A 24,345-nucleotide genomic window follows, 5' to 3' on the forward strand; every position below is an offset into this window, starting at 1 on the left:
TGATCGCTAATGGCATTTGCAGAAGGAGAAATCTCTCTCTGTGGTGGATTGCATACGTAACGAGCGGAAGAGTAGTACGAAAGGTGCTTTCGGCACGCGAACCAGAGAAATTTATGCGCGTAATTAGTGTGCAAGCTGCTTGCAATTTAAGAAAGATCGACGTTTGAGGGAATTTAGTTTTATTGTAGATTATACTCGGTAAGTTTTAATAGTCTTAGGGTTTTGAGAAAGAGAGAGAGAGAGAGAGAGAGAGAGAGAGAGAGAGAGAGAGAGAGAGAGAGAGAGAGAGTTACAAGGATTAGGATGTCTCAAAGACTTGTTAGTCCATCTGAGGAGACAACAGGTTACTGTTTACTTTTGTTATGCCTTTCAGCAATTTGAATGTTTCTATTAGTTGTCCTCGCAATCAGAGAGAGAGAGAGAGAGAGTGTTCATTTCTCAATATATGTATTCATTTATTAATACATATTTACGATAATTGGTTTGAATTTTTACATTGTCTTGAGGGGGAGAATGGGAAGCTGTGGATATATCCATTGACTACTGCTGGAGGGGAGAGCTATGGAAAAATGCGTATGGCATCAAAGGAAATATAGATAATAGATCGCCATGTTTCAATTTGATATACTCGTCAAAAAGACAAATTAGAGGGTTTTTTTTTTTAGCTAATCTCTCTCTCTCTCTCTCTCTCTCTCTCTCTCTCTCTCTCCTCTCCTCTCTCTCTCTATCTCTCCTCTCTCTCTCTCTCTCTCTCTCTCTCTCCTCTCTCTCCTCTCTCATGTCACTGTTGTGTCATATTCTATAACGCCAATGCTGCCATTTGATTGGTTCATCAACGATAACTCAGGTGGTCATAAACGGACTTTTCAAGCTTACACGAATCTCTCTCTCTCTCTCTCTCTCTCTCTCTCTCTCTCTCTCTCTCATCAGCGTAGAGTTATAGCCTTCGCATTATGCCTTACGATGCTTTCTCCTTTACGTTTTTCTATAGGACTGTCCTTAATAATGGCCGGTTGTTGATAGGCCTGGGCTTGATAATGTCATTTGCGTACTCGAACAGATGGCCTGTACCTATGGGAGAAGAAATGAGTTCGTGATAACATATATATATTATATATATATATATATATATTATATATATTATATATATATAATTTTATGTATGTATGTATATGAATATAGTACATATATTTTGTTTAGTGTTTATACAGTGTGCAATAGAATAAAGGGCTACAGATACTACTGCTCCATAATATGGGACATGCTTACCTTGGTTCATCGTTCTTCAGTCTTTCTAGCCCCCTCCCCCCCTCCCCCAATTCCCCCAACCCTAATCCCCCCCCCCCAACACCACCACAAACAACCCCACCACACACACACTGAATGGGTAGCCGGTCGAGTTAACATCCCTTTGTGATTATGGAGAATATCACAACATCCACTGGAGATGTTTGAGAATTTCTTCTTGAAGTATTTCGTGAAGAGTCACGATTGAATGAAATATGGAAGCGGGAGATCTGTCTTTATTTTAGTTTATCTAAATTTTTTATTTTTATTTTTGAGCGCTGGCGAAATTGTCTCATCTGGAAGGGAAAAACTTATAAAGTATTATATGTAGCTAAACTTATATGGGGGATGTCACTTATAGATTATTGGAAATACATTAGCACAGGATGTCGTACGTGATAGGTATCATTAAAGAAGTTTGTGGCTTGAGTGAATTAATATCCGATATGAATATTTGCAGGCTTCTTCTATATGAAAGAGAGAGAGAGAGAGAGAGAGAGATGAGAGAGAGAGAGAGCGAGAGAGACGAGAGAGAGAGAGAGAGGAGAGAGAGAGAGAGAGAGAGATATTACTGTGCAAGGGGGTTGGGTTGAAATATTTCTTGATCATTAGATGAAGGAAATTATTGGAATATATGAATATTAGCTCAATAAATACCTGAAAATGGACTTCACAGCTGAGACTATATCAGGGAGGGGTGAGGGTCAATATATATATATATATATATATATATATACCTATATATATATATATATATAGATATATATATTATATATATATATTATATACATATATATATATATATATAATATTTCTCTCTCTCTCTCTCTCTCTCTCTCTCTCTTCTCTCTCTCTTCTCTCTCTCTCTCTCTCTCTCTCTCTCTCTCTCTCTCTCTCTCTCGTTTATTCGGTAGTTAATCGTGTAGAAGTAGCCATTCTTAAAACGAAACACGAATATTTACTCCATCGTGCAAAAGAATTTACATTATATTTAAGGTTGTGTGATTAGTACCTCATTGTAGTGGTGAAACCATTTACAATGCATTACGTCATCTGGTATGTCAGGAAATTAAAATCTTATGCATTATATAATGACTACATTGAGTAATAGGCTGTGTGATTTGTACCTCATTGTTGTGGTGAAACCAAGTACAATGATTCAAGCTATCTGTTCTATCCGATAAAGATTGTTTTAATATACAATGAGTACATTTAGAATAATGATGATAATAACAAGCATCAATTGCGGTGTTTCAGCATATAATGAGTACATTATACAATCATAATAATGAGCATTATTTGCTGTGTTTCTCATCATATAATGAGTACATTATACAATCATAATAATGAACATTATTTGCTGTGTTTCTCAGCATATAATGAGTACATTATACAATGACAATCATTATTATTTGCAATGAGTGAAATATTATTATCGTTCAGCGTCGTCATAAACACCCTCCTTTGATATGATATGTAAGACATGATATGATATGAGATATGATGTGATGCATTAGTGAAATGAGAAGTGAGCAGGGCCTTCGGTGAAGCAACAAAGCGCCTTTATGGAAGATTCACGGCAAAACAATTTCGAGTGGAAAACAACAGAGGTGTGTTGTTGCTTTCCAACATGGCTGCCAATGTGCTCATTCCGATCCTCTTCCCGTTGTCAGATGACCTCGACTATGCCAATGGTGAGTCTCTCTCTCTCTCTCTCCTCTCTCTCTCTCTCTCTCTCTCAGTACTTAAAATTATCTAATATTCCTGTATTCGCTCTCTCTATATCGCTCTTCTCTCTTCAGTACTTAAAATTATCTAATATTCCTGTATTCGCTCTCTCTATCTCTCTCACACGCACACATCCACAAACATTGCTGGAAGTTATGTACTTGTATTTCCTCAAATCCCAATGGTAAGTCTCTCTCTCTCTCTCTCTCTCTCTCTCTCTCTCTCTCTCTCTCTCTCTCTCTCTCTCTCTCACACACAAACATTGCTTGAAATTATCTAATGTTATTCCCTCGTATACATGAATGTATCTGGATTAGTGCGCACACGATGTCTCCTCTGATGGACTAACTAGTCTTTGAGACATCCTAATCTTTGTAACTACTCCTCCTCTCTCTCTCTCTCTCTCTCTCTCTCTCTCTCTCTCTCTCTCTCTCTCTCTAACATTGCTTGAAATTATCTATTGTTATTCCCTCGTATACATGAATGTATCTGGATTAGTGAGCACACGATGTCTCCTCTGATGGACTAACAAGTCTTTGAGACATCCTAATCCTTGTAACTACCCCTCCTCTCTCTCTCTCTCTCTCTCTCTCTCTCTCTCTCTCTCTCTCTCTCTCTCTCTCTCTCTCCCCGTTCAATCTTGGTTTTCTTGCGCTCTCGAAGAGCGATCGTACCTTCATATCCCAGAGAATAAATCTTGCTTGAGACCATAAAAAGGTTATGAATTTACTTTTTTCTCTTTTTTTCATTCTCCCGCATTGTCTGGTCACATTGTAGGCCATCACATCGAACCATTTATTTTTTACTATCATTATTTTTCCACCTTTACAACTCTGTTCATGAATATATGATGAAAGGTAAAGAATGATTGTGGATGCAGTGTGTTTTTATACATATGTTCTTGTTTGTTTTTAGTTTTTCGTGCTTCGTTTTTCAGGAAGCAATATTGGAGTCATTATCATGAATTTATAGACAGTCATATACCTTAGAGTTTTAGCATTATTTATATGATCACGTAGTGTATGGTTTATTAAGAGAATAGTACGTATATGATTTACTCCTTTCAGTAGTTGTTATATATGCTAATGAGTTAAGAATTTTATGTAATGTTTGATGCATACAATTTTCAAAGTCAATTACTAAGAAAAAAATAGAAAAAAAAAGAACATTGATTCATAATTTTAATTGTGTTCACCTGTTATACGTGCCAATGAATTAGGAAATTTATGCAATATTTTAGATGTAAAATTTTCTGTCAGTTATTGCCAGAAAAAAAAACAATAGCGAACAGTAATTGATTATTATTTTCAAGTGTTCACAACATGACATTTAAAATGATCAAAGGCTGTTATTACAAAAAATTAAATAAAGAATGCTATTTATTTAATTATATTTATTTATTTATTTATTTTTTCCAAGTGTTCACGTATGTATACATGCCAATGAATCAAGAATATTTATTTATTTCTTATTTATATATATTTTTTGTGTTCACATATGTATACATGCCAATGCATCAAGAATATTTATTTATTTTTTTACATTTATTTATTTATTTATTTATTTATTTATTTATTTATTTATTTATTTACTTTTTATTTATTTATTTATTTTTTTTTTTGCAAGTGTTCACATATGTGTATATGCCAATGAATCAAGAATTTTATGCAGCACCCAACGTGAAATTTTCAAACAGGAAGTCAGTCATTACTGTAACATTATTTGAGCTAATTGTTTTCGAAGCTGCCATTGTTTTGAGCTCAATTATGTCCCTCGTGCTCTAAAATTATTACAAATCAATATTGACGAATACCCTTCATCAGTAGTTTTCGCGATATTATCTGGAAACGCTCCATTGATGTTGGTAGAAATGTTATTAAAATTATTGTTGTTATATTGTGATGAGTCCCCCATATTTCATGTTGTTACTGGGTTTGTAATTATTATTATTATTATTTTATTTTTTTTTTTTTTTTTTTTGCTCTATCACAGTCCTCCAATTCGACTGGGTGGTATTTATAGTGTGGGGTTCCGGGTGGGCATCTGCCTCCTTAGGAGTCCATCACTTTTCTTACTATGTGTGCCGTTTCTAGGTCAGGACTCTTACTCTGCATGAGTCCTGGAGCTACTTCAGCCTCTAGTTTTTCTAGATTCCTTTTCAGGGATCTTGGGATCGTGCCTAGTGCTCCTATGATTATGGGTACGATTTCCACTGGCATATCCCATATCCTTCTTATTTCTATTTTCAGATATTGATACTTATCCATTTTTTCCCTCTCTTTCTCTTCAACTCTGGTGTCCCATGGTATTGCGACATCAATGAGTGATACTTTCTTCTTGACTTTGTCAATCAACGTCACGTCTGGTCTGTTTGCGACGTATCACCCTATCCGTTCTGATACCATAGTCCCAGAGGATCTTTGCCTGATCGTTTTCTATCACTCCTTCAGGTTGGTGCTCGTACCACTTATTACTGCAAGGTAGCTGATGTTTCTTGCACAGGGTCCAGTGGAGGGCTTTTGCCACTGAATCATGCCTCTTTTTGTACTGGTTCTGTGCAAGTGCCGGGCATTCACTTGCTATGTGGTTTATGGTTTCATTTTTCGTATTGCACTTCCTACATATGGGAGAGATGTTATTTCTGTCTATCGTACTTTGAACATATCTGGTTCTTAGGGCCTGATCTTGTGCCGCTGTTATCATTCCTTCAGTTTCCTTCTTTAGCTCTCCCCTCTGTAGCCATTGCCAATTGTCATCGCTGGCTAGTTCTTTAGTCTGTCTCATGTATTGTCCGTGCATTGGTTTGTTGAGCCTGTCCTCTGTTCTTTCTGTCTTTCTCCTGTCTCTGTATATTTCTGGGTCTTCGTCTACTTTTATTAGTCCTTCTTCCCATGCACTCTTTAGCCACTCGTGTTCAATGGTTTTCAGATATTGCCCCAGTGCTTGGTTTTCAATGTTGACGCAGTCATTATTATTATTTTTTTATTATTATTATTATTATTATTATTATTATTATTATTATTATTATTATTTCTCTCTAATAACTAGTCTTTTTGTGTATCCAATTACCTTCTGTTACTTATTTTTTATGAACATCATACTCTTTGGAATTTTGAATTTAAAATCAAGAGGCCCTTGTGAGCTTGTTCCATATGAATAGACTTCATCTTCTTAATAATAATAATAATAATAATAATAATAATTTCATTATTGTTGGACCAGGTATTCTGAATTTATGCCTACTTTCATTGCTAGGAGCGTAATATTTGTTCTATTTATTGCAAGGAGTGCAATATTTCCTCTAGATTGTTATTATAATATTATATATAACAATGATTCAACATTACGACTCCAATGGCATCATTACAGTACATTATTATTAATATGTTTGTTATTTCTGCTGCTTTGTTGACCATTATTCAAAGCTGCAGCAATATTGGCAGTTATTTTCAACGCATTTTGCCCGAGTTTCATTAAAACTCTTGTTTTTATTAGATGCACGAAATTTATAAGCTCGGCGGATGATGGATTGGCCCATAGTTATGAATTTTGCTTTTAAATTGCCTGAAGTAAACATTCTTCGTGTTTATGTTACGTAAACGCTGTTTTTCCTGTGTTGAGGTAAACAATAAGCATTCAATCTTGTTGCTTTGGTGTTCTCTTGGTAATATACTTATAGCAGAATTGGTTTGGACCCCTGAGTCACAGAGGACACGAGCCACTCTGTAGCGCCACAGAGTGGCAGTGGTGTGTGGCAGGATTTGGCTTCCATAGGCTTCCATTGTTTATAAGCTGTGGCGGGGATCAGCGACAGCTCGCCACAGTCGTTTGCCACAGATGCTTGTGTGCTCGACGTAGCTTATAAGCAATGGAAGCCTAAGGGAAGCCATATGCCTGTCATACACCGACTCCTCTCTGTGGCCCCACAGAGTGGCTCATGTACGCTTTGCCTACATGTTGACAACAGATCGGTCACATATTTGGCCCAGAATTTTGTCAGTGACCTTCGACAAACATCATACCATTGCAAGTAAAAGATATATGTATTTACCTTCCATTCCGGTACCATAGTGCAAGAGCGACTAATAACCTAATTCTGTTCATTTTTCAGAAAAATTGGTATTCGTAGATTGTTTCCCCCCAAAAAAACGTAATGGTGCCGTTCAGATTAATTTTTATTATTCGAATCAAGCAAACATTAATTTGGAATGGCCGAAATGAGTATTACTATGTAGTTATAACTTTTGAGAGATGTTAATTAAACTTTCTCTCTCTCTCTCTCTCTCTCTCTCTCTCTCTCTCTCTCTCTCTCTCTCTCTCTCTCTCTCTCTCTCTCTCTCTCTCGTGTATGTATAATATAATTCATTGTATCCTTATCCAAATTCATTACAATTGTTATATGATACAAATGAAACTCATGAAGCCAATATATTACATGTTGTAGACATTTGAGTTGTAGTACATAAAACATTCTCCTCTTGTCAAAATGAATTTGACTTTCTGCAGTTAAAATAAATTTTGTCGCTCGATGCATGATAATGTTTCTCGTTTTCTCTGCTTCACTGATAATACTTGTCGTTTTCTTTTAACGATTCATGTTCTAAGGGTGGTGTACTGCACAATTAACATGAATGTTATTTCCAATTTTACAGCGTTGTTAAATATATTTTCTCACTTGTAAATATGGTTATGATGATTGGCAAGGCTACTTGTTAACATTTCCTTGTGTCAGTGAGGGATTTTAAAAAATATCATAGGCTGTCTTACTAATGAAGTTGCACAGTTATGTAAAACTAGTATATAGATTATTGTGAAGTGTCGACACTTTACTTAGATAAATGAACTGTTTTTGTTCCAATAGTTATTCTAAAGGTTTTGAGAGTGTGTTTGTGTGTGAACATAATTTCTGTTTTAAGGTAAATCCCTACATTTTCCATTCATTCACAAGCACTTACCAGTACTGCATACAAATTAGCTTAGTGTTATTTTGTGAAAGAATCTTTCTCTTCAATAGACCCATTCCTCCCACACACTCTCATCCTAGTGTCCCACTCCATTCTGACTCTGCCAGTCATAAAAACCTGAAGGAAAGGGAAAACTATTCCTGTTTCTGCGGGCAGTTTGCAGAAGTTATTGGTTCTGCATATCCATATTGCGTCGGGTGCTGAGATTCCAATGGAACTTTTGCTGCACGATATTGCATTTTGTTAGATGCAATGCGATCCTCGCAAAAGTGTGCTGGCACGATTGAAAATCATATTTGTTTAAAGCTAAATTGTTCAGATGGCGCTATGTACACGAATCACTGAAACTCCCCTGTATACTTAGGGGTACAGGCTCTCTTGAGGACGACCATTTCACCTGGTGGAGATCTTCTTCTAATAATATTGCTTTTGTTTCAGTTACAAAGTTTTTGAATGATAAAATCTCAAGAAACTGCTTTTTTCTACTTTATGGTTTAAATGACATTTTACAATGTTTACACATTTAGATTATCATATCTGACCTAGTGTATTGTTAACATTATATTCAAAACTGTATTAATGTTTCTTGTTGTCTATAGTTTAGTATATTATTTAATTATGAGGGCACATGCATTCGTCAAAACATAAACTTTTATGTCCATGTGAATGCTAACATTCGCCATTTTCTATCTTTTTCAGTGACGAAGTTCATCCGTATCGGCATTGCTGACAAGAATGACAACCCTCCCTTCTTCGACAAGAACCTCTACGAAGCAGAAGTAGATGAAAATGAAGATATTCAGCACACCGTCCTCACCGTGACTGCCAAGGATCTCGATGAGTGTAAGGCTTCAATTCTCTCTCTCTCTCTCTCTCTCTCTCTCTCTCTCTCTCTCTCTCTCTCTCTCTCTCTCTCTCTCTCTCTCTCTCTCTCTCTCTCTCTTGTGCAATTTGTGTTTATTTTGCTCTTTTATATGAGGTATGTTTGCTGCTGCAAGTTGTTATGCTTTCGATCTTTCATTTGTCATATGATTGCGTTCACAGCTTCGCGCATCCGTTATGAAATCACCAATGGTAACATCGGCGGTGCCTTTGCTGTCAAGAACATGACTGGTGCTATTTACGTGGCTGGCCCTCTGGATTACGAAACTAGAAAAAGGGTGAGTGGCTCATGACAGTTTCTTTGTCTTCTATTGTTCCTCGAGATGTATCATTGTCATGTACAACATTTATCAAATTAGTAATGTGGCTCCTAGTAAGGATCAACTTTCAGAATACTTCAGTTTACGGTATATAAGTTTTCTTTAATTAATTGTCCATGACATTTTAGCCGTGTACCTTTTATTTTTCACACACACACACACACACACACACACACACACTATATATATATTATATAATATATAATATATATATATATATATATATATATATATATATATATATATATATATATATATATATATATATATATATATATAATACTACATATATATAATATACATATATATAATAATACATGTAATATAGATACACATATTAGATAATATATAGATATATATATATATAATATATATATATATAGATATATATATATATATATATCACATCATTATATCATATAGATACACATATATATATATAGTATATATAATATATATATATATATAATTATATATATATATATATATATCTATATATATATATATATATAAGATATATATACATATATACATATATATATTATTATGTTTGTGATATTTAAATAGATAAAAGTATAGGTGTAATACTATATGTAATTATTTTTTTTGCACCATGATAACTGGAATATATTGCAATAAATTCTTTCATTTTCAGCTCAGCATGAAGCTGGCACTTATGATATTCTTAAATATGACAGTTTTGCTTTTGCAGGGTACTTGTTGGTAATTAGTTACATCATATACATGATTTGATTTGCAATTCAAGTGCAAAACTCTAATGTTAATAGATATTAACATTATTCAGTATTAATGCATATACTTTGCACACATTATTATACATACATGTCTGATCTGCTTTGTATGCAGTAGCTTACAAACAGTACTATTATTTTACGCTGTGTTTTACTTGTGATTTTAACAGATAGTGACTCTCAAGTGTGCAAAAGTCAACTATAGTTTCATTAGCGTATAGTATTATTCTTTGGTCTTGTTGCTGAGTAGATTTATTCTTTCCCTTCTGTATTCTTCAACTGTCATATCAAGAGCAGAAGAAAATCCATCTTGTACTCATTGAAATAGTAACTTGTACAAAACTTTTGTTTGTCCAGTACGAACTCAGACTGGTGGCCTCTGACAACCGTAACGAGAATCACACCACAGTTGTCATTCATGTTAAAGATGTGAATGATAATCCACCAATGTTTGATCGGCCTTTGTATGAGACGCAGATCACCGAGGAGGACGACCGCAGCCTGCCCAAAAATATCCTCACGGTCTCTGCTTCCTTAGGAGCCTTTCTTCTCCATGTCCTTGGCTTGTTGTTTCTTCACTTTCTGCACTTATTACTTTGTGTAACCTGTGGATAGATTTAGTCACAGTCTCTCTCTCCCTCTCACTTTGTGTGCAATGTTGCCCAAGAATCAGGAATGATTAGATAGAAACACGAATCATTTCAATACGAAAAAGTGATGTTGATTTGTTATATTTTTTCTTACAACCCAAGTCCCAAAGCAGTCCACCCACCTTGCTATTTAATCCCCTCCACCTGATATGTGATGCTCGCGACTGTAACACAGTTATCAGCCAAGGCTTTTAGATTTCAAAATTTATATATTCGTATATTAAATGTATATTGCTATATCCTAAGTGTGCATGCAATAAGCCTCTGAATCCCTTTATTTTTTTTACAACCCTGATGCACTTTCAGATTATTTTTACCATCTTTTTTTATTCCAGTGAGATGCATGTGCAGCAGATGTGATGATAGCAGGTTTTTATTCAATCCATTTTCTGTCATGGCAGTTAGCATGCCAATGGAGTATCATATTTACAGTTTTTTTTTCTTTTGTTTGTTCGCCGGTTCCTTGTTTGGCTATTCAGTACAATCTAACTCTAGTGGCCACCGATAGTGTCAACGAAGCTACCACTCAAGTTAGCATCTTTATCAACGACGTCAATGACCGTCCACCTGAATTTGATCGTCCCATTTATGAGGCCACAATTGAAGAAGAACGCAATGATGGTTTGCCTATTGCCCTGATCAAGGTAGACAGATAAACAGAGGAACACAAAATTGTTTTCTTTTGAAATATTTTTCCAAAGACCTGAAAATGCTAACAGAGTCCAAACTTGTCCCTTATTTGTGACAGAAGGAGCATTAGCCCTAGAACCATTGGAGACCAGGAACTTTCTCCATTTGGTTATTTAGACTCGGGTAGTGTACTGTGCTGCTGGTTTCCTCATGAAGATTTAAGTTCATTGTTTTTCATGACCATGGTTGTGTGCCTTGTGTTGTTAGATAATAGGCAAGCATAAGTAGGATTTTCAGAATAAGCTTTTCAATCCTTCAGTAAAGTAACTTTCCTAAGATCATCAAATCATAAATTAATTAAATCCAGTGCTATGTGCTTTTTGGAGTTTGAATTTAATATTCTTGATGATTATTGATGTAGGTGTTACATCATGGGTTAGTTTATCAACAACAAAGATGCCTTTTTTAACCATATAATATTTTACATATACAATTTTTTTCAAGCAGATACATTGAGCAGTTTTTTTTCTTCATAGAAAAGGTGTGAGAGGGAGATAATGTAACAAAGTGTGCCTCACAATAAGCCCTGGCTCATGTGCATGGTCATACAAAACTAATGCCTTATTAAAAAGTATGCAGTTTTAAGTCTTGGCAGTGTAACAAATTATTCAATTATTATTTTCCATTTGATGATTCTTCCACATTAGAATAAAAAGATTAATATGCATTGCATGCCAACCAGAGCTCAGAAGAATGTGTTATGGGTTATTACACTGATTAATGATAGGCAGTTTTGTTAACTGTTGTTGAAAGAAACATGCATGTCAAAAACTCAAGTTCATATAAAGATGATTTTTGTTTTCAAAGCAGTTAGCAAAAGGAATAAAGTAATACAAATTTCTTATTCATAAGGGTACTTATTGGCTAGTGTATATTACAGTATAACTCCTTTGTTGAAATAAGACAGTTGGAAATTTTTGTTGGTATTTGAAGGTCTTTGAATTCTTATTTTATAAAAGAAATAACACAGCTATGCTGTCTGCTAGGAAAAGGGATATTTTTGAATGCATTTAAACTATTAACAAAATTTGAAAAATATTTACAAGGTATATATAATCTCATAAAGTGGACTGGACTAATTTAGAATTTTTTTAATTCTAGTATCTTAATTACTTCAGCTTGAATGGTATGGAACATTTTCAGTTTATTTAATTCAATATAAACTTTGAACAATTTATTGTAGTACTTAAACTAAATGCTAAGATAAATGGGGAGAACAGTCTTTGGTTTATTTGGTGTCCACCCTTTTTTTTTTTTTTTTTTTTTTTGTTAATGCCATAACATTCATTGGTCATTTGTTTTGCACTATACACACATTTGAAGCATTAAAGCTGCCTTAATAACAATTTTTTTTATTAGAAGCAAGATTTAGTAGTGATGATATTGAGGTCTCAAGGAATATTGCAGTTAATATATCTTGTGTACTATTCAGCATACAGTTATAATATGGTAAGATTGAAATATCCTTAGGTGTCTTCCTTCCCAAATCTTGATGTGCCATAACATTTGCACATGTTCCGCTGTTAATGTGTTGCTTTTATCAGACAGTTTCTTTTGGAAGCTTCCAGATAGGTAAATGTTGTATTCATCTTTCTCCTAATTCAATGGAAATCGGTTCTTGATGGTAAATGTTGTAGTTTTCTTTCTCCTAATTCAATGGAAATTGGTTCTTGATGACCTCATTTGAATCACTAATAGCAGTTGTGTTAATGTTAGTTATTGTGAAAAATTATAAAATACACATCCTTAGCATGGAAGAAATAGGCTCACAGTGTGCATTTGATGTTCAGATCTGTTGCATGACAAAAATTATTTGCACCAAAACTAACATATAGCTGAGCAGCTTTAAGGAAGGTTAAATGTGAGTGAAAAGTTCAGTGATTATATTGTACGTAATTGTTATCTATACTTTATTAAGCTGGTTATTTTCATACAATTTTTTCAATTGGTACTTAAAAGCATAGAAGAAGCATGTCAGTTATTACATTTTACCATAATTCTTGTTACGAATATGCATTATTGTATCTTCCTACGTGAACAGGTTACAGCAACTGATGGTGACAGAGATCGAGTGCAGGACATTGTTTATTTCCTTACTGGTCAAGGAATTTACCAAGAAAGCCCAGACCAGTCACAGTTTGAAGTAAATAGAACATCAGGAGAAATATTTGTCAAAAAGGTATGTCTTTTGGAAAAGAGAGTTTGCAATATTTTTCTTAAACTTTCTGATGTTTGGATTAGAAGCAACTATATTGCATAATCAAAGTAATCACCCAAATGAAATATAAGTTTGATGCAAATACGATAAACCATAAATTTTAAAACAGAATTGGACAAATTATATTATAGTGAATTGTACTCTGCATATAGTAATGGAATTTTTTTTATCTTCTCTCCTCTCATGTTAATGTATACAGTAATTCAGTTTATAAGTACTAGTATTATATGTCATATTTAGGCTTCATCATTAACAGGAGGCTCTGTTTCCATTCCATTGATTAATCAGATTGTGATCTAAATTGATAAAAAGTTCAAGAAACTTTGTTTATAGTCAATATAAGTTGCTGTAAGATTTTTTTTATATTAACTGTGAGTTGAAAAGCATGTGTTACTGCCCTAGAAAGTGAGTTTTAAGCTTGCTTATATTCTCACCTTTATACACAAATACTAGTATTCTGTGGAAAATTGAGCCAAAATTGGCTTTTATCACTATAATGATTTACCTGTTACCCATGTTCCAAGGCTTTGAAGTGAAGTACCTCAAGAGAAGTCTCATAAAAATTTCATTACCAATATGTTTTAGATTCCATATCAGAAGCAGATTTTGTTGAGGTGTTTGTAAAGCTTGAAAGACTGGGTGCTTTTGTTTATGCTGTAACACATGTAGATTCTTATTAGAGGCAATTAAAGTCGAAATGATTGTAAATCTTGAAAGAATTATTGCTTTTGTTTATGATGTAACACATCTATGCTAACTTCTTCAGACTTGCTGAAGGAAAGCCTTATTAAGTTTTGTCCTTCACAAAATATATATATTTATTTTATTACATGTATGGGAAGCCATTATATTTTCCTGAAATTGAAATTTGGAATGGTGACTTTTTCTTTTACAAGTTCTTTATGTTTCTGTGAACAGAGTAACAAATTGAGTTTTTCTTAATACAGCCACTGGACAGAGACCATCCCAAAGGACGGCCCACTTGGAGATTCACCGTATTTGCACAAGATGAGGGTGGCACTGGTCTAGTAGGATATGCTGATGTGCAGGTTAATCTGAAGGATATTAATGACAATGCTCCAGTATTCCCGCAGGTATACATAAATTTAGTTAATTTTTCATTCAAGGGTTTACAGCAGGCATTATTCAGGAGTAACTGTGTATAAATCAAATAACATTCATTAGTATATTGTACTCCTTTCTTATGTCATTTTACAGGAGTTTGCATATTTTACATCTATTCTCACTACCATTTATTGTTTTATATGGGAACTTTAATAGAAGAATTTGTTGGGAAAGTTTTTCTTCTATTTTTATTGTTAATAATAGGAAAGTCATGGGAGAGTTGTAATTTTTCTTTTATGCCATGATCCAGTGACAGGAATTTTGGTTTTGTTTAGAAGTATTATTGTAATATAACCAAGGAGAGTAATGCATCTGTCAGCGTTTTAAGTTAAAGAAATTAAACACACTCTTCCTCATTTCTTTAAGCACAGACTTCAAGTTTGTTGGTAGGCTTGTCGCTAAAAATGTACTATGTCCTTAGGGGTTGTAACAGCTAGAAACTATACCTTTATATCTTTAAATATGTTTTAACTATCTTGTCAGTCAAGTTGCCTTGAATTTGGTCATTGTGAAAGCTTTTTTTATTATGAAAAAGTGCTCTTTTCTTGATATTTTAGAAGTACAGTACACTCCTCTTCCTTAACTTTACCCATTGTTGGACAGCAGAGCCACCATCCCTGTTACTGTTTTGAACACAATTACGTATAAGTTTTTATTCTCCAAGCCTAAAAAGGCTACTGTTTTTATTTTTTTTTATTTGATTTAATCCTATGCAAAAAAATTCAAGTGGATAATAATTGCTCTTTCAGATGGTTTATTATGGAAATGTGACTGAAAATGGAACCCAAGGAATGGTAGTCATGACAATGACAGCTGAAGATTATGATGATCCCAATGAAGGTACAAATGCAAAGTTGACATATTCAATTGAAAAGAATGTCATTGATGAAAACATGGCGACACCTATCTTTGAAATTGAGCCAGAAACTGGTGTCATCAAAACTGCTGTGTGTTGTTTGGATAGAGAAAAGACGCCAGATTACTCCATTCAAGTTGTAGCTGTGGATGGTGGTGGGTTAAAAGGTAAGTTTATTTTCACCTATATCTTTTCAGTGTATTTACTTAATTTTTGTATATTTTTGTGTATATACTTTCTTGATCTATATTCTTACTGTCAAGAATTCTTTTACAAGTTGCTATTCTTTATAAGTTATAATTTAGTATATAGAACTAAGCCCTGACTTAGTATGAGATTGTTTCTACAACCCCAGTGATTGTCTGAAAGTCTACTAATTTTCAAATCAAGTATAAAGAGTAGTATGATGTAGGGTATAAGAATGCATATGCTACTTAATCTGCATTAATCATCCCTTGTATAGAAGTGAAATGACAAGAAAAAAAGTCTGTATACAGTACTGGCTCATCTATTGTAACCCTACCTGCTGTACATGTTTACGTCACTAACAGTAACACAACAATTTGTTAAATTCCAGGATAATAGATTACTATTTTTAAAGGACTCAGAAGAGAAACTGTATAAAGTACATAGAATTAAATAAAGTACGTACAGAATAGTAACGAACAAATATAGACAATTTTTATTCTCTGTCTATTCAATAGTAAAAGATTTTTTTTAAACATCTTATTCATTATTTTTTTCAAGTATATTAGCTGAAAATGCTAGAAGTCCTAGAATATTAACCAAACTGAAATACCGTCTTTTTATTATAGATTGTGTTACAAAACTTTTAATTATAAATAACAATAACAGTATTGTATCTAGAAATGAATTTGATTGTGATGCTGTACAAACAGTTATTTGCTTGTAGTTTACATCTTAAATATTTTTTGCACTTTACCACTAATATTTATTTCATTTTTCCAGGGACTGGAACAGCAAGCATTCGGGTGAGAGATATCAATGACATGCCTCCAAGGTTTACAAAAGAAGAATGGGTAACAGAGGTGGATGAAACAGAAGGAGCCCTTCTTCCTGATCAAGCTATTTTGACTGTTACTGTACATGATGAGGATGAAACTAACAAATTCCACTACAAAGTTATAGAATCATCAGGTTTTGGTGCTGACAAATTCACTATGGTCAGAAATAACGATGGCACAGGATCTCTTAAGATTGTCCAGCCCCTTGATTATGAGGATCCAATGCAACGTAGTGGTTTCAGATTCAAGATCCAGGTCAATGACAAGGGAGAGGACAATGATGCTGAGAAGTATCATGTTGCATATTCTTGGGTGAAAGTTGAACTCAGAGACATTAACGATAATAAACCACAGTTCTTGAAGCCTAACATTGAGGTTCCTGTATTTGAAAATGCTGAAATTGGAAAGAGTTTAGAAACTTTCAAAGCAACAGATCCAGATCAAGGTGGTCAGAGTAAGGTTTCATATGCAATTGACCGAGCATCTGATAGACGAAGGCAGTTTTCAATTGACAGTTCAGGAACTGTAAAGATCCAGCGAACACTGGACAGAGAGGAGAATCCTCGTCACTCTGTCAAAATTTTAGCCATTGATGATGGGTTGCCAGCCAAAACAGCTACAGCAACACTTACTGTGATTGTTCAAGATATTAATGATAATGCTCCAAGGTTTTTGAAGGATTATCGACCAGTGCTACCTGAAAATCAGTCTCCAAGAAAAATAGTTGAAGTTTTAGCTACTGATGATGATGATCGTTCCAAAGGCAATGGACCACCTTTCCATTTCCGAATGGATTCTACAGCATCAGATGAAATAAGAGCATCTTTCAAAGTTGAACATATCCCTAAAGGTGCAAATGGTGATGGAATGGCAGTGATTTCCTCTCTGAGGACATTCGACCGAGAAATACAGAAAGAATATCATGTACCTATTGTAATAAAGGATGCAGGCACACCTCAGATGACAGGAACTTCAACATTAACAATTATTATAGGGGATGAAAATGATAATAAGATGCAGCCAGGATCTAAAGATATCTTTGTGTATAATTATAAAGGTCAAGCTCCAGAAACTAAGATTGGTAGAGTTTATGTTTATGACTTAGATGATTGGGATTTACCAGATAAGAAATTTAATTGGGCAACTGAAGAACATCCCAATTTCAAGTTAAATGAAGATGATGGTATGATAACAATGAGACAAGCTACAGGGGAGGGTACGTATTTCTTGCGGTTCCATGTGTATGATAGAAAGCACACACAAACTGATGTCGAAGCAAATGTTACTGTGACAGTGAAAGAAATTCCAGAAATAGCTGTTATGAACTCAGGTTCCATTCGTATTGCAAATATGACAGATGAAGATTTTATAAGAATATGGGATTATAGGACACAACGTGTGGTTAGAAGTAAAGCCGACATGTTTAGAGAAAAAATTGCCAGGTTGGTGGGTACCGGTATTGAAAATGTTGATGTATTTAGTATTCAGTTGCGTAATGAAAGACCGCCCGTAACAGATGTTCGTTTCTCAGCGCACGGGTCTCCGTACTATCATCCAATAAAGCTTAATGGTCTTGTGTTACAACATCGTGCTGAAATTGAAGCAGAAATTGGTATTAACATTACAATGGTAGGCATAGACGAGTGTTTATATGAAAATGTTGCTTGTGAAGGATCGTGTACAAATCACTTAGTTATATCAAATCTGCCTTATATGGTGAATGCAAATAAAACTTCTTTAGTGGGTGTACGGACAGAAGTAATTCCTGAGTGTACTTGCGGAGCTCGTAACTTCTCTGTTGAAGAATCTTGCCGTCCAAACCCTTGTTATAATGGTGGCCGATGCATAGAAGGAAAGTCTGGTATTCGTTGCGTTTGTCCAGAAGGATATGATGGACCAAGATGTCAAATGTTAACAAGGACATTCAGAGGAAATGGCTTTGCTTGGTTCCAGCCATTAGCCATGTGTGACAATTCCCATATCAGCTTGGAGTTCCTCACGAGAAGACCTGAAGGCCTTCTTTTCTATAATGGTCCTATAACTCCTCCTGAAACAGATGAAATGATTGTCTCTGATTTTATAGCACTGGAGCTGGAGAAAGGAAGACCAAGGTTACTGGTGGACTTTGGATCTGGTACTTTACAACTGCGAGTCAATACTAAGAATCATCTAAATGATGGTACCTGGCACAGAGTAGATATCTTCTGGGATACTGAGGTAATTATTGTTTCTGTTAATTTTCTAAATTGAAATTTTTCATCTTCTTACGAGGTATTATTTTATAAATTATTGTAGATAAGAATTCAGTAGTCTGTAACTGTTGATATTTTGATTTATGTTTTAAAAGCAATTTTTTTTTCTTTCAGAATGTAAGAATTGATGTAGACAATTGTGTAGCAGCAGAAGTTCAAGAGCCAGAAGACGGTAGTGAGCCCATCTTTGATTCATCAGGATGCCAGGCCAAGGGGACTATACCACCTTTCAATGAGTATCTTAATGTAAATGCCCCATTACAGCTTGGTGGTTTAGCACATGAACAGCCTGACCCCAGTTTATACAAGTGGGCACATGTTCCTCATGGTAGACCATTCAGTGGTTGTATCAGGAATCTAATGGTAAACAGTGAGTTATATGATTTGGCAAGTCCAGGTCTTTATAGAAACACTCAGATGTTTTGTCCACAGCTTGATGAAGCATGCCGAAGCAATTCTATTATTCCAACTTGTGGACCAAATGGAATATGCTCAGGTTCTCTTACAGCTCCTGTCTGTAAGTGCAAGCCAGGGTGGACAGGCCCAACGTGTGAAGAACCCACAAATTCCTCTTACTTTGAAACTCAATCATATGTCAAGTATGCTTTGTCTTTCAAGCCCAATTCATTTAGCACAGAAATTCAACTGAGGTTCCGTACATGGCAAGAGTATGGTGAACTTTTCCGTATCTCTGATCAACACAATAGAGAGTATGGCATCCTTGAAATCAAGGATGGTCGGTTGAGATTCCGCTTCAATTTGAATAGTCTGCGAACAGAAGAACATGATTTGTGGCTTTCGGCTGTAGCTGTTAATGATGGCATTTGGCACTCTGTTGTAGTTGAACGTCATGGCTCTACTGCAAACATCATGCTAGATGGTGGTGAAGGTCGTCGCTACAATGAAACAATGACTTTCTCAGGTCATATGCTAATGGATGTTGATAAGCAAGAAGGTGTATATGCTGGAGGCAAGGCAGAGTACACTGGCATCAGAACCTTTGAAGTTTATAACGATTATAAATTAGGTAAGAAAGATTCTTTATGGTTATAGCTTGTATCAGACAGTTGCAGTTATATTTAAATTATTTTCTTGTCTCAGAGAAAACTGTTCAAAAAGCTTGATTACTACGAGACACTTGAATGGTACAAAATCAGTCGTATCTATGTTTGAAGATTTTCATGTGTTGTAGAGTATCTATATAGTACATTGATTTTCAGGTTGCTTGGATGATATCAGGCTTGAAGGTAAACATTTGCCCCTTCCCCCTGGCCTTAATGGCACCCAGTGGGGACAGGCCACCATGTTCCGCAACTTGGTCAAGAATTGCATTTCCCAGGACCAGTGCGTCAATGTTACCTGCCTTGCACCATTCACTTGCAAAGACTTATGGATGAGACACGAATGCGGGTAAGCTTTTGTTATTTCAGTAGTTTCAATGTTTAATATTGTTTTAGCATTAGGGTGTGTGACTATTTTCAGCTTCTATTTTTGTGAAAAATATTATATTTGGTTAATACTGAAATTATAAATGTTTACTATATCAAGCTAGTACACACTGGAAAAATATTTAGATCTCTTGTATTCTTGTGTTGATTTTTTCATTCATTATTCACTTTGTATCTTAAGATTGTTTTGCATTTGAACCAAAAATAAGACCCAATTTAAAAATTAAAGATTAATTATTGTACATGCAACATATTTTTTCATTTGACCACAGGATGTTAATAGTCTGGTTATTGAAACTGATTGAACTGAAAATTGTTATCCACTGATTGGTGTATAACTACTATTGTATTCAGGGTACCTTTAAAATGTTTTTTAATTTTTTCTATTATAATATAAAATACTGTATAGATAATCATGATCTTCATTTTCTTGGGGACTGACCTTTGCATAAGCCAGAATAACCATTTTGGCTTTGTGTGAGGTTATTGTTGAGTTTGGGGGTTTGTCAGTCTCTAAAGAAACTAATACTGTATTCTTCCCTTGCTGACTCTGCTGCTCTTTCATGGAACTGGTAACAATGATTGTATCAAAATATTAATGCACATTTTATGTTACCCATCTTTGTTTCATGGCCTTTTCACTCTTTGATCTTCACTCTGCATGTTTGTTTTGTTGTTTTGACATAATTTTAGTTGTGAGGATGGAACTATTTTGTCCAAAGATCAGCAGGAATGTGTAGATCAGGACGAGTGCTTGAATGATCCGTGTCGTAATGGTGGCACTTGTCACAACCAAGAGCCCTCTTATATATGTGATTGTCCACGAGGATACTATGGCAAAAACTGTGAATTGTTACAGGAGGGTAGAACTGTTCGTCTTAGTCTTGGAGCACTTGCAGCTATTCTAGTGTGTTTGCTTATTATCTTGGGTAAGTTCAGTAACCATGTTTCAGTGTTGCTGTTGAAAGCCCTACATACTTTGCACGTTGCTACGGGAGATTTAGCACTTTTAGTACATTTTATCTTTGGTGCATTTCACATTATGATTTTGAAGGTATGTACCTTTGGTAACGGAGGTTTTGTAAAGAAGCCATTTTCAATAAGTGTGATCTCGAGGATGTTGCACTTGGTAAGAGGTTTGGTTTTTATCATTTCTCTTTCTGAAATGTTTCATTTCAGAAGCTTTTGTCATCAGTTAATTAGAGGTAAGTTTAATAAATGCATGTGACACTTTTATTTTCTTTATCATTTATTTTTCCAGCCATCACAGCAGCAGCAGGAGAATGAAACCATTAGATTATTTTTAACGATTTGCTTGCAACTTTAATGCAGTTAAGCACAGTTAAGCATTCCTTTGCTCCTTTTTTCATTCCTCAGCTGCCCAGAGGGATCCATTCTCCATCATGATGACTGTCTCAACATTAATGAGTGTGAGCTGTGGCAACCATGCCATCAAGGGGGTATCTGCAGAGACCTAGAGCCTGATATGGGCGGCTATGCATGTGACTGTGTTGGAAGCTACTCAGGAAAAAATTGTGATTTGTTACTGGAGGAAACTGTTCTTAAACCCTCCACTGACTTTGTTGTTGCTATAGTCATCTGTCTTTTAGTTTTATTAAGTAAGTTTTTATTTTTATTTTGGAGTGTATGCTTGTGTGAAAGTAATTTAATTTTTAAATCTTTAGATGGTTGTGTGTGTGTATGTGTGTGTGGTGTGTGCTTGTGTGACACAGTGATTACAAAGTTATTATTTAGAATTTTGTGTGCATTTAAGAGATTTTGAAATACCTGTATCACTAAGACAGTGCAGTTATAACTTAAAGAAATGTAATAATTTTTTATTGATAGAGCATTTCATTAAGGTGCATATTTGCATACAAAACTTTTGTAAATTCATGTGATTAATGTACTGCATAAGATCTTTGTTCCCAATAAGAGGCAACCACTTACACTGTGCCATGCATGGCACACTTCAATAGGATATTTAAGCTGCAAGAGACTTTGTCTCCCTATAATTTTGTTTCCCATTGAGCCTCAAGAAATGTGAAATCAATGGCCAGGTTTAACTTTTATGATGATAAAAAGCCTCCTCTGCTGTAGGTGGATAAAAAAAAATTGAGCTTCCTTTTGAGTTTATAAAGAGTCTTATTGGTTAATGTTAAGGCAAATGAAAGTAAAGATTAGTGTAATAATTCATCGCATTAAGTAATACACATTTAGATGTGATAGAACACTGATAAAACTGTTAAGTCTTGATTCTGTGTGTAACAGGATTGTGTTCTTCATGTAACATCTGGTTCCCATAACTTTCACATTTCTGTATTGTGTTCAATGGTAGGATTTAGTAATTGTAGTATCCATTTCTTATATTATTAAGTTGCCTGGACTGTATGTAGTCTTCACCTAGCATTTATTTGTGTTCACTTCAGTCAGTCACTTTGTATTCATTTACCATCTCATAATAGAGATATTTTATTAAAATCATTACAATATTCAAAGATACATTTTAGTTTATATTCATCATTTATGACAAAAATAATTTCATGTTAACAAAAACATTGCTCAGATGGCTAGCAATATTAAGAAGTAAATACCTAACTCAATTTATTGTCATGTTTTACAGACGTTTAAAGAATGTATAATATGAAACTAAGTCAGCAATAAAGTATTCATGGTCTGGTTGTAGATTTTACATTTTTGAAGAATCATTCTTATTTTGCTAATAATACTGTAATCTAATTAGTATCTTTTTTCCTTTTAGTTTTGGTGTTAATATTTGTGGTGTACAATCGACAAAAAGAGCGCCACTTCCCAAAAGCAGATCCTTATGATGATGTACGTGAAAACATCATCAACTATGATGATGAAGGTGGCGGAGAAGATGACATGACTGCATTCGACATAACTCCACTCCAGATCCCTGTGGGCCCTGCTATTGGCAATGGTGGACCTCTGCTGGGAAAGATGCCGTGTAAGTAGTATATTTGCTCTGTATATTTATTTAGTGTGTTTTATGAACAAACAGTTGAGTTTTGTCTCCATTTTTATCTTATCGGATGATAATTTTCCAATTGGATTGTTTTAATGGTTTAACAGTTTTCTTTTTTTCTGCTGTTTTTTTTTTTTTTTGTAAAGAAAGTTTTATTTCCCTTATTGTGCACTGTAGTTATTTACATTTGCCTGCAGATGGGCATGGAGGACAACCAGATGTGGGAGTTTTTATCAGCGAGCACAAGAATAAGGCTGACAACGATCCTAATGCACCACCCTTCGATGACCTCCGTAATTATGCTTATGAAGGTGGTGGTTCCACTGCTGGTTCACTCTCATCACTTGCATCAGGTATGGCGTTTTGTTTTATTAATTCAGTAATAAATTACCATGTGGAAGAATTGAAGATAGCTGTGAATGTTTTTCTGTTCAGCTTCTTTTTTTTTTTTCTAGGGATTTTTACCCCATATTTATATCATCAGTAAAAGATTAAAGTGGAGTATGACGTACATACTCTGTAGGAAAAGTTTAGAATATTGGTCAACGTATAAGATGCTCTTGAAATGCTAGAAATGAAAGATGAATGTAAACTAAAAAGGAAAATACAAACTGGGACCTCTGCAACCTCATGAATTCTTTTTGATGATGCCAAGTCACCAATGAATCGTGTTACCTGTGTAAATTTGATTGGACCACATTTGTATTTGTTTATGATGTTTCATTTAAAATAATTTTTTGTTATCCATATCCTGTTGGGTACCATGTGAAAGAGTTAAAAATAATTTCCTCACTGATTCATTGGCACCTTATCAGACCTACCACTTTAAACTTTTTTGATGTTGGAATTGTATTGGATAGGTATTGTGCTTCACAAATATCCTGTGTCTGTAGTGATACCTGTCTGACTTCTTTATTAACGTGTATTGTGAGTGAAGTGCTAAATGTATCCTTTAGGAAGCATCAGCATGGTAGACATTGTTAATAAATAAATGTTCAGGAATTAACTATCTTTTTATATATGAAGGTAATATAGTTTTGTTACCATTCTCTTACATTTGTCATACCTATAGATTACTATTCTTACAAACTCAAAGATCACAAATGAATGTTTTTCTGAAGGTCACTTTCATTTCCCTATCAAAATTGTAGTATACAGT

The 24,345-nt window shown here is 34.6% G+C and overlaps 1 protein-coding gene across 10 annotated transcripts in view; it reads left to right on the plus strand.

The window, feature by feature from the left end:
- LOC135196433 (neural-cadherin-like) overlaps positions 1–24,345 on the plus strand; it is a 352,116-nt gene that overhangs the window by 324,131 nt on the left and 3,640 nt on the right. For 4 of the 10 annotated variants that reach the window (XM_064223258.1, XM_064223256.1, XM_064223260.1 and 1 more), the window contains 12 exons: positions 8,679–8,822; positions 9,024–9,139; positions 11,063–11,227; positions 13,315–13,452; positions 14,439–14,585; positions 15,366–15,639; positions 16,442–18,714; positions 18,864–19,776; positions 19,970–20,159; positions 21,575–21,816; positions 22,959–23,168; positions 23,384–23,539. In XM_064223258.1, coding sequence (XP_064079328.1) covers positions 8,679–8,822; positions 9,024–9,139; positions 11,063–11,227; positions 13,315–13,452; positions 14,439–14,585; positions 15,366–15,639; positions 16,442–18,714; positions 18,864–19,776; positions 19,970–20,159; positions 21,575–21,816; positions 22,959–23,168; positions 23,384–23,539 — 4,968 coding nt within the window. Of the gene's footprint in view, positions 1–8,678; positions 8,823–9,023; positions 9,140–10,290; positions 10,456–11,062; positions 11,228–13,314; positions 13,453–14,438; positions 14,586–15,365; positions 15,640–16,441; positions 18,715–18,863; positions 19,777–19,969; positions 20,160–20,890; positions 21,127–21,574; positions 21,817–22,958; positions 23,169–23,383; positions 23,540–24,345 lie in introns of all 10 variants that reach the window. The other 6 variants (XM_064223259.1, XM_064223262.1, XM_064223263.1 and 3 more) reach the window with 3 other exon arrangements.

The sequence above is a fragment of the Macrobrachium nipponense genome, chromosome 17, assembly GCF_015104395.2.
Source record: "Macrobrachium nipponense isolate FS-2020 chromosome 17, ASM1510439v2, whole genome shotgun sequence".
In the NCBI taxonomy this organism is placed as follows: Eukaryota; Metazoa; Arthropoda; class Malacostraca; order Decapoda; family Palaemonidae; genus Macrobrachium; species Macrobrachium nipponense.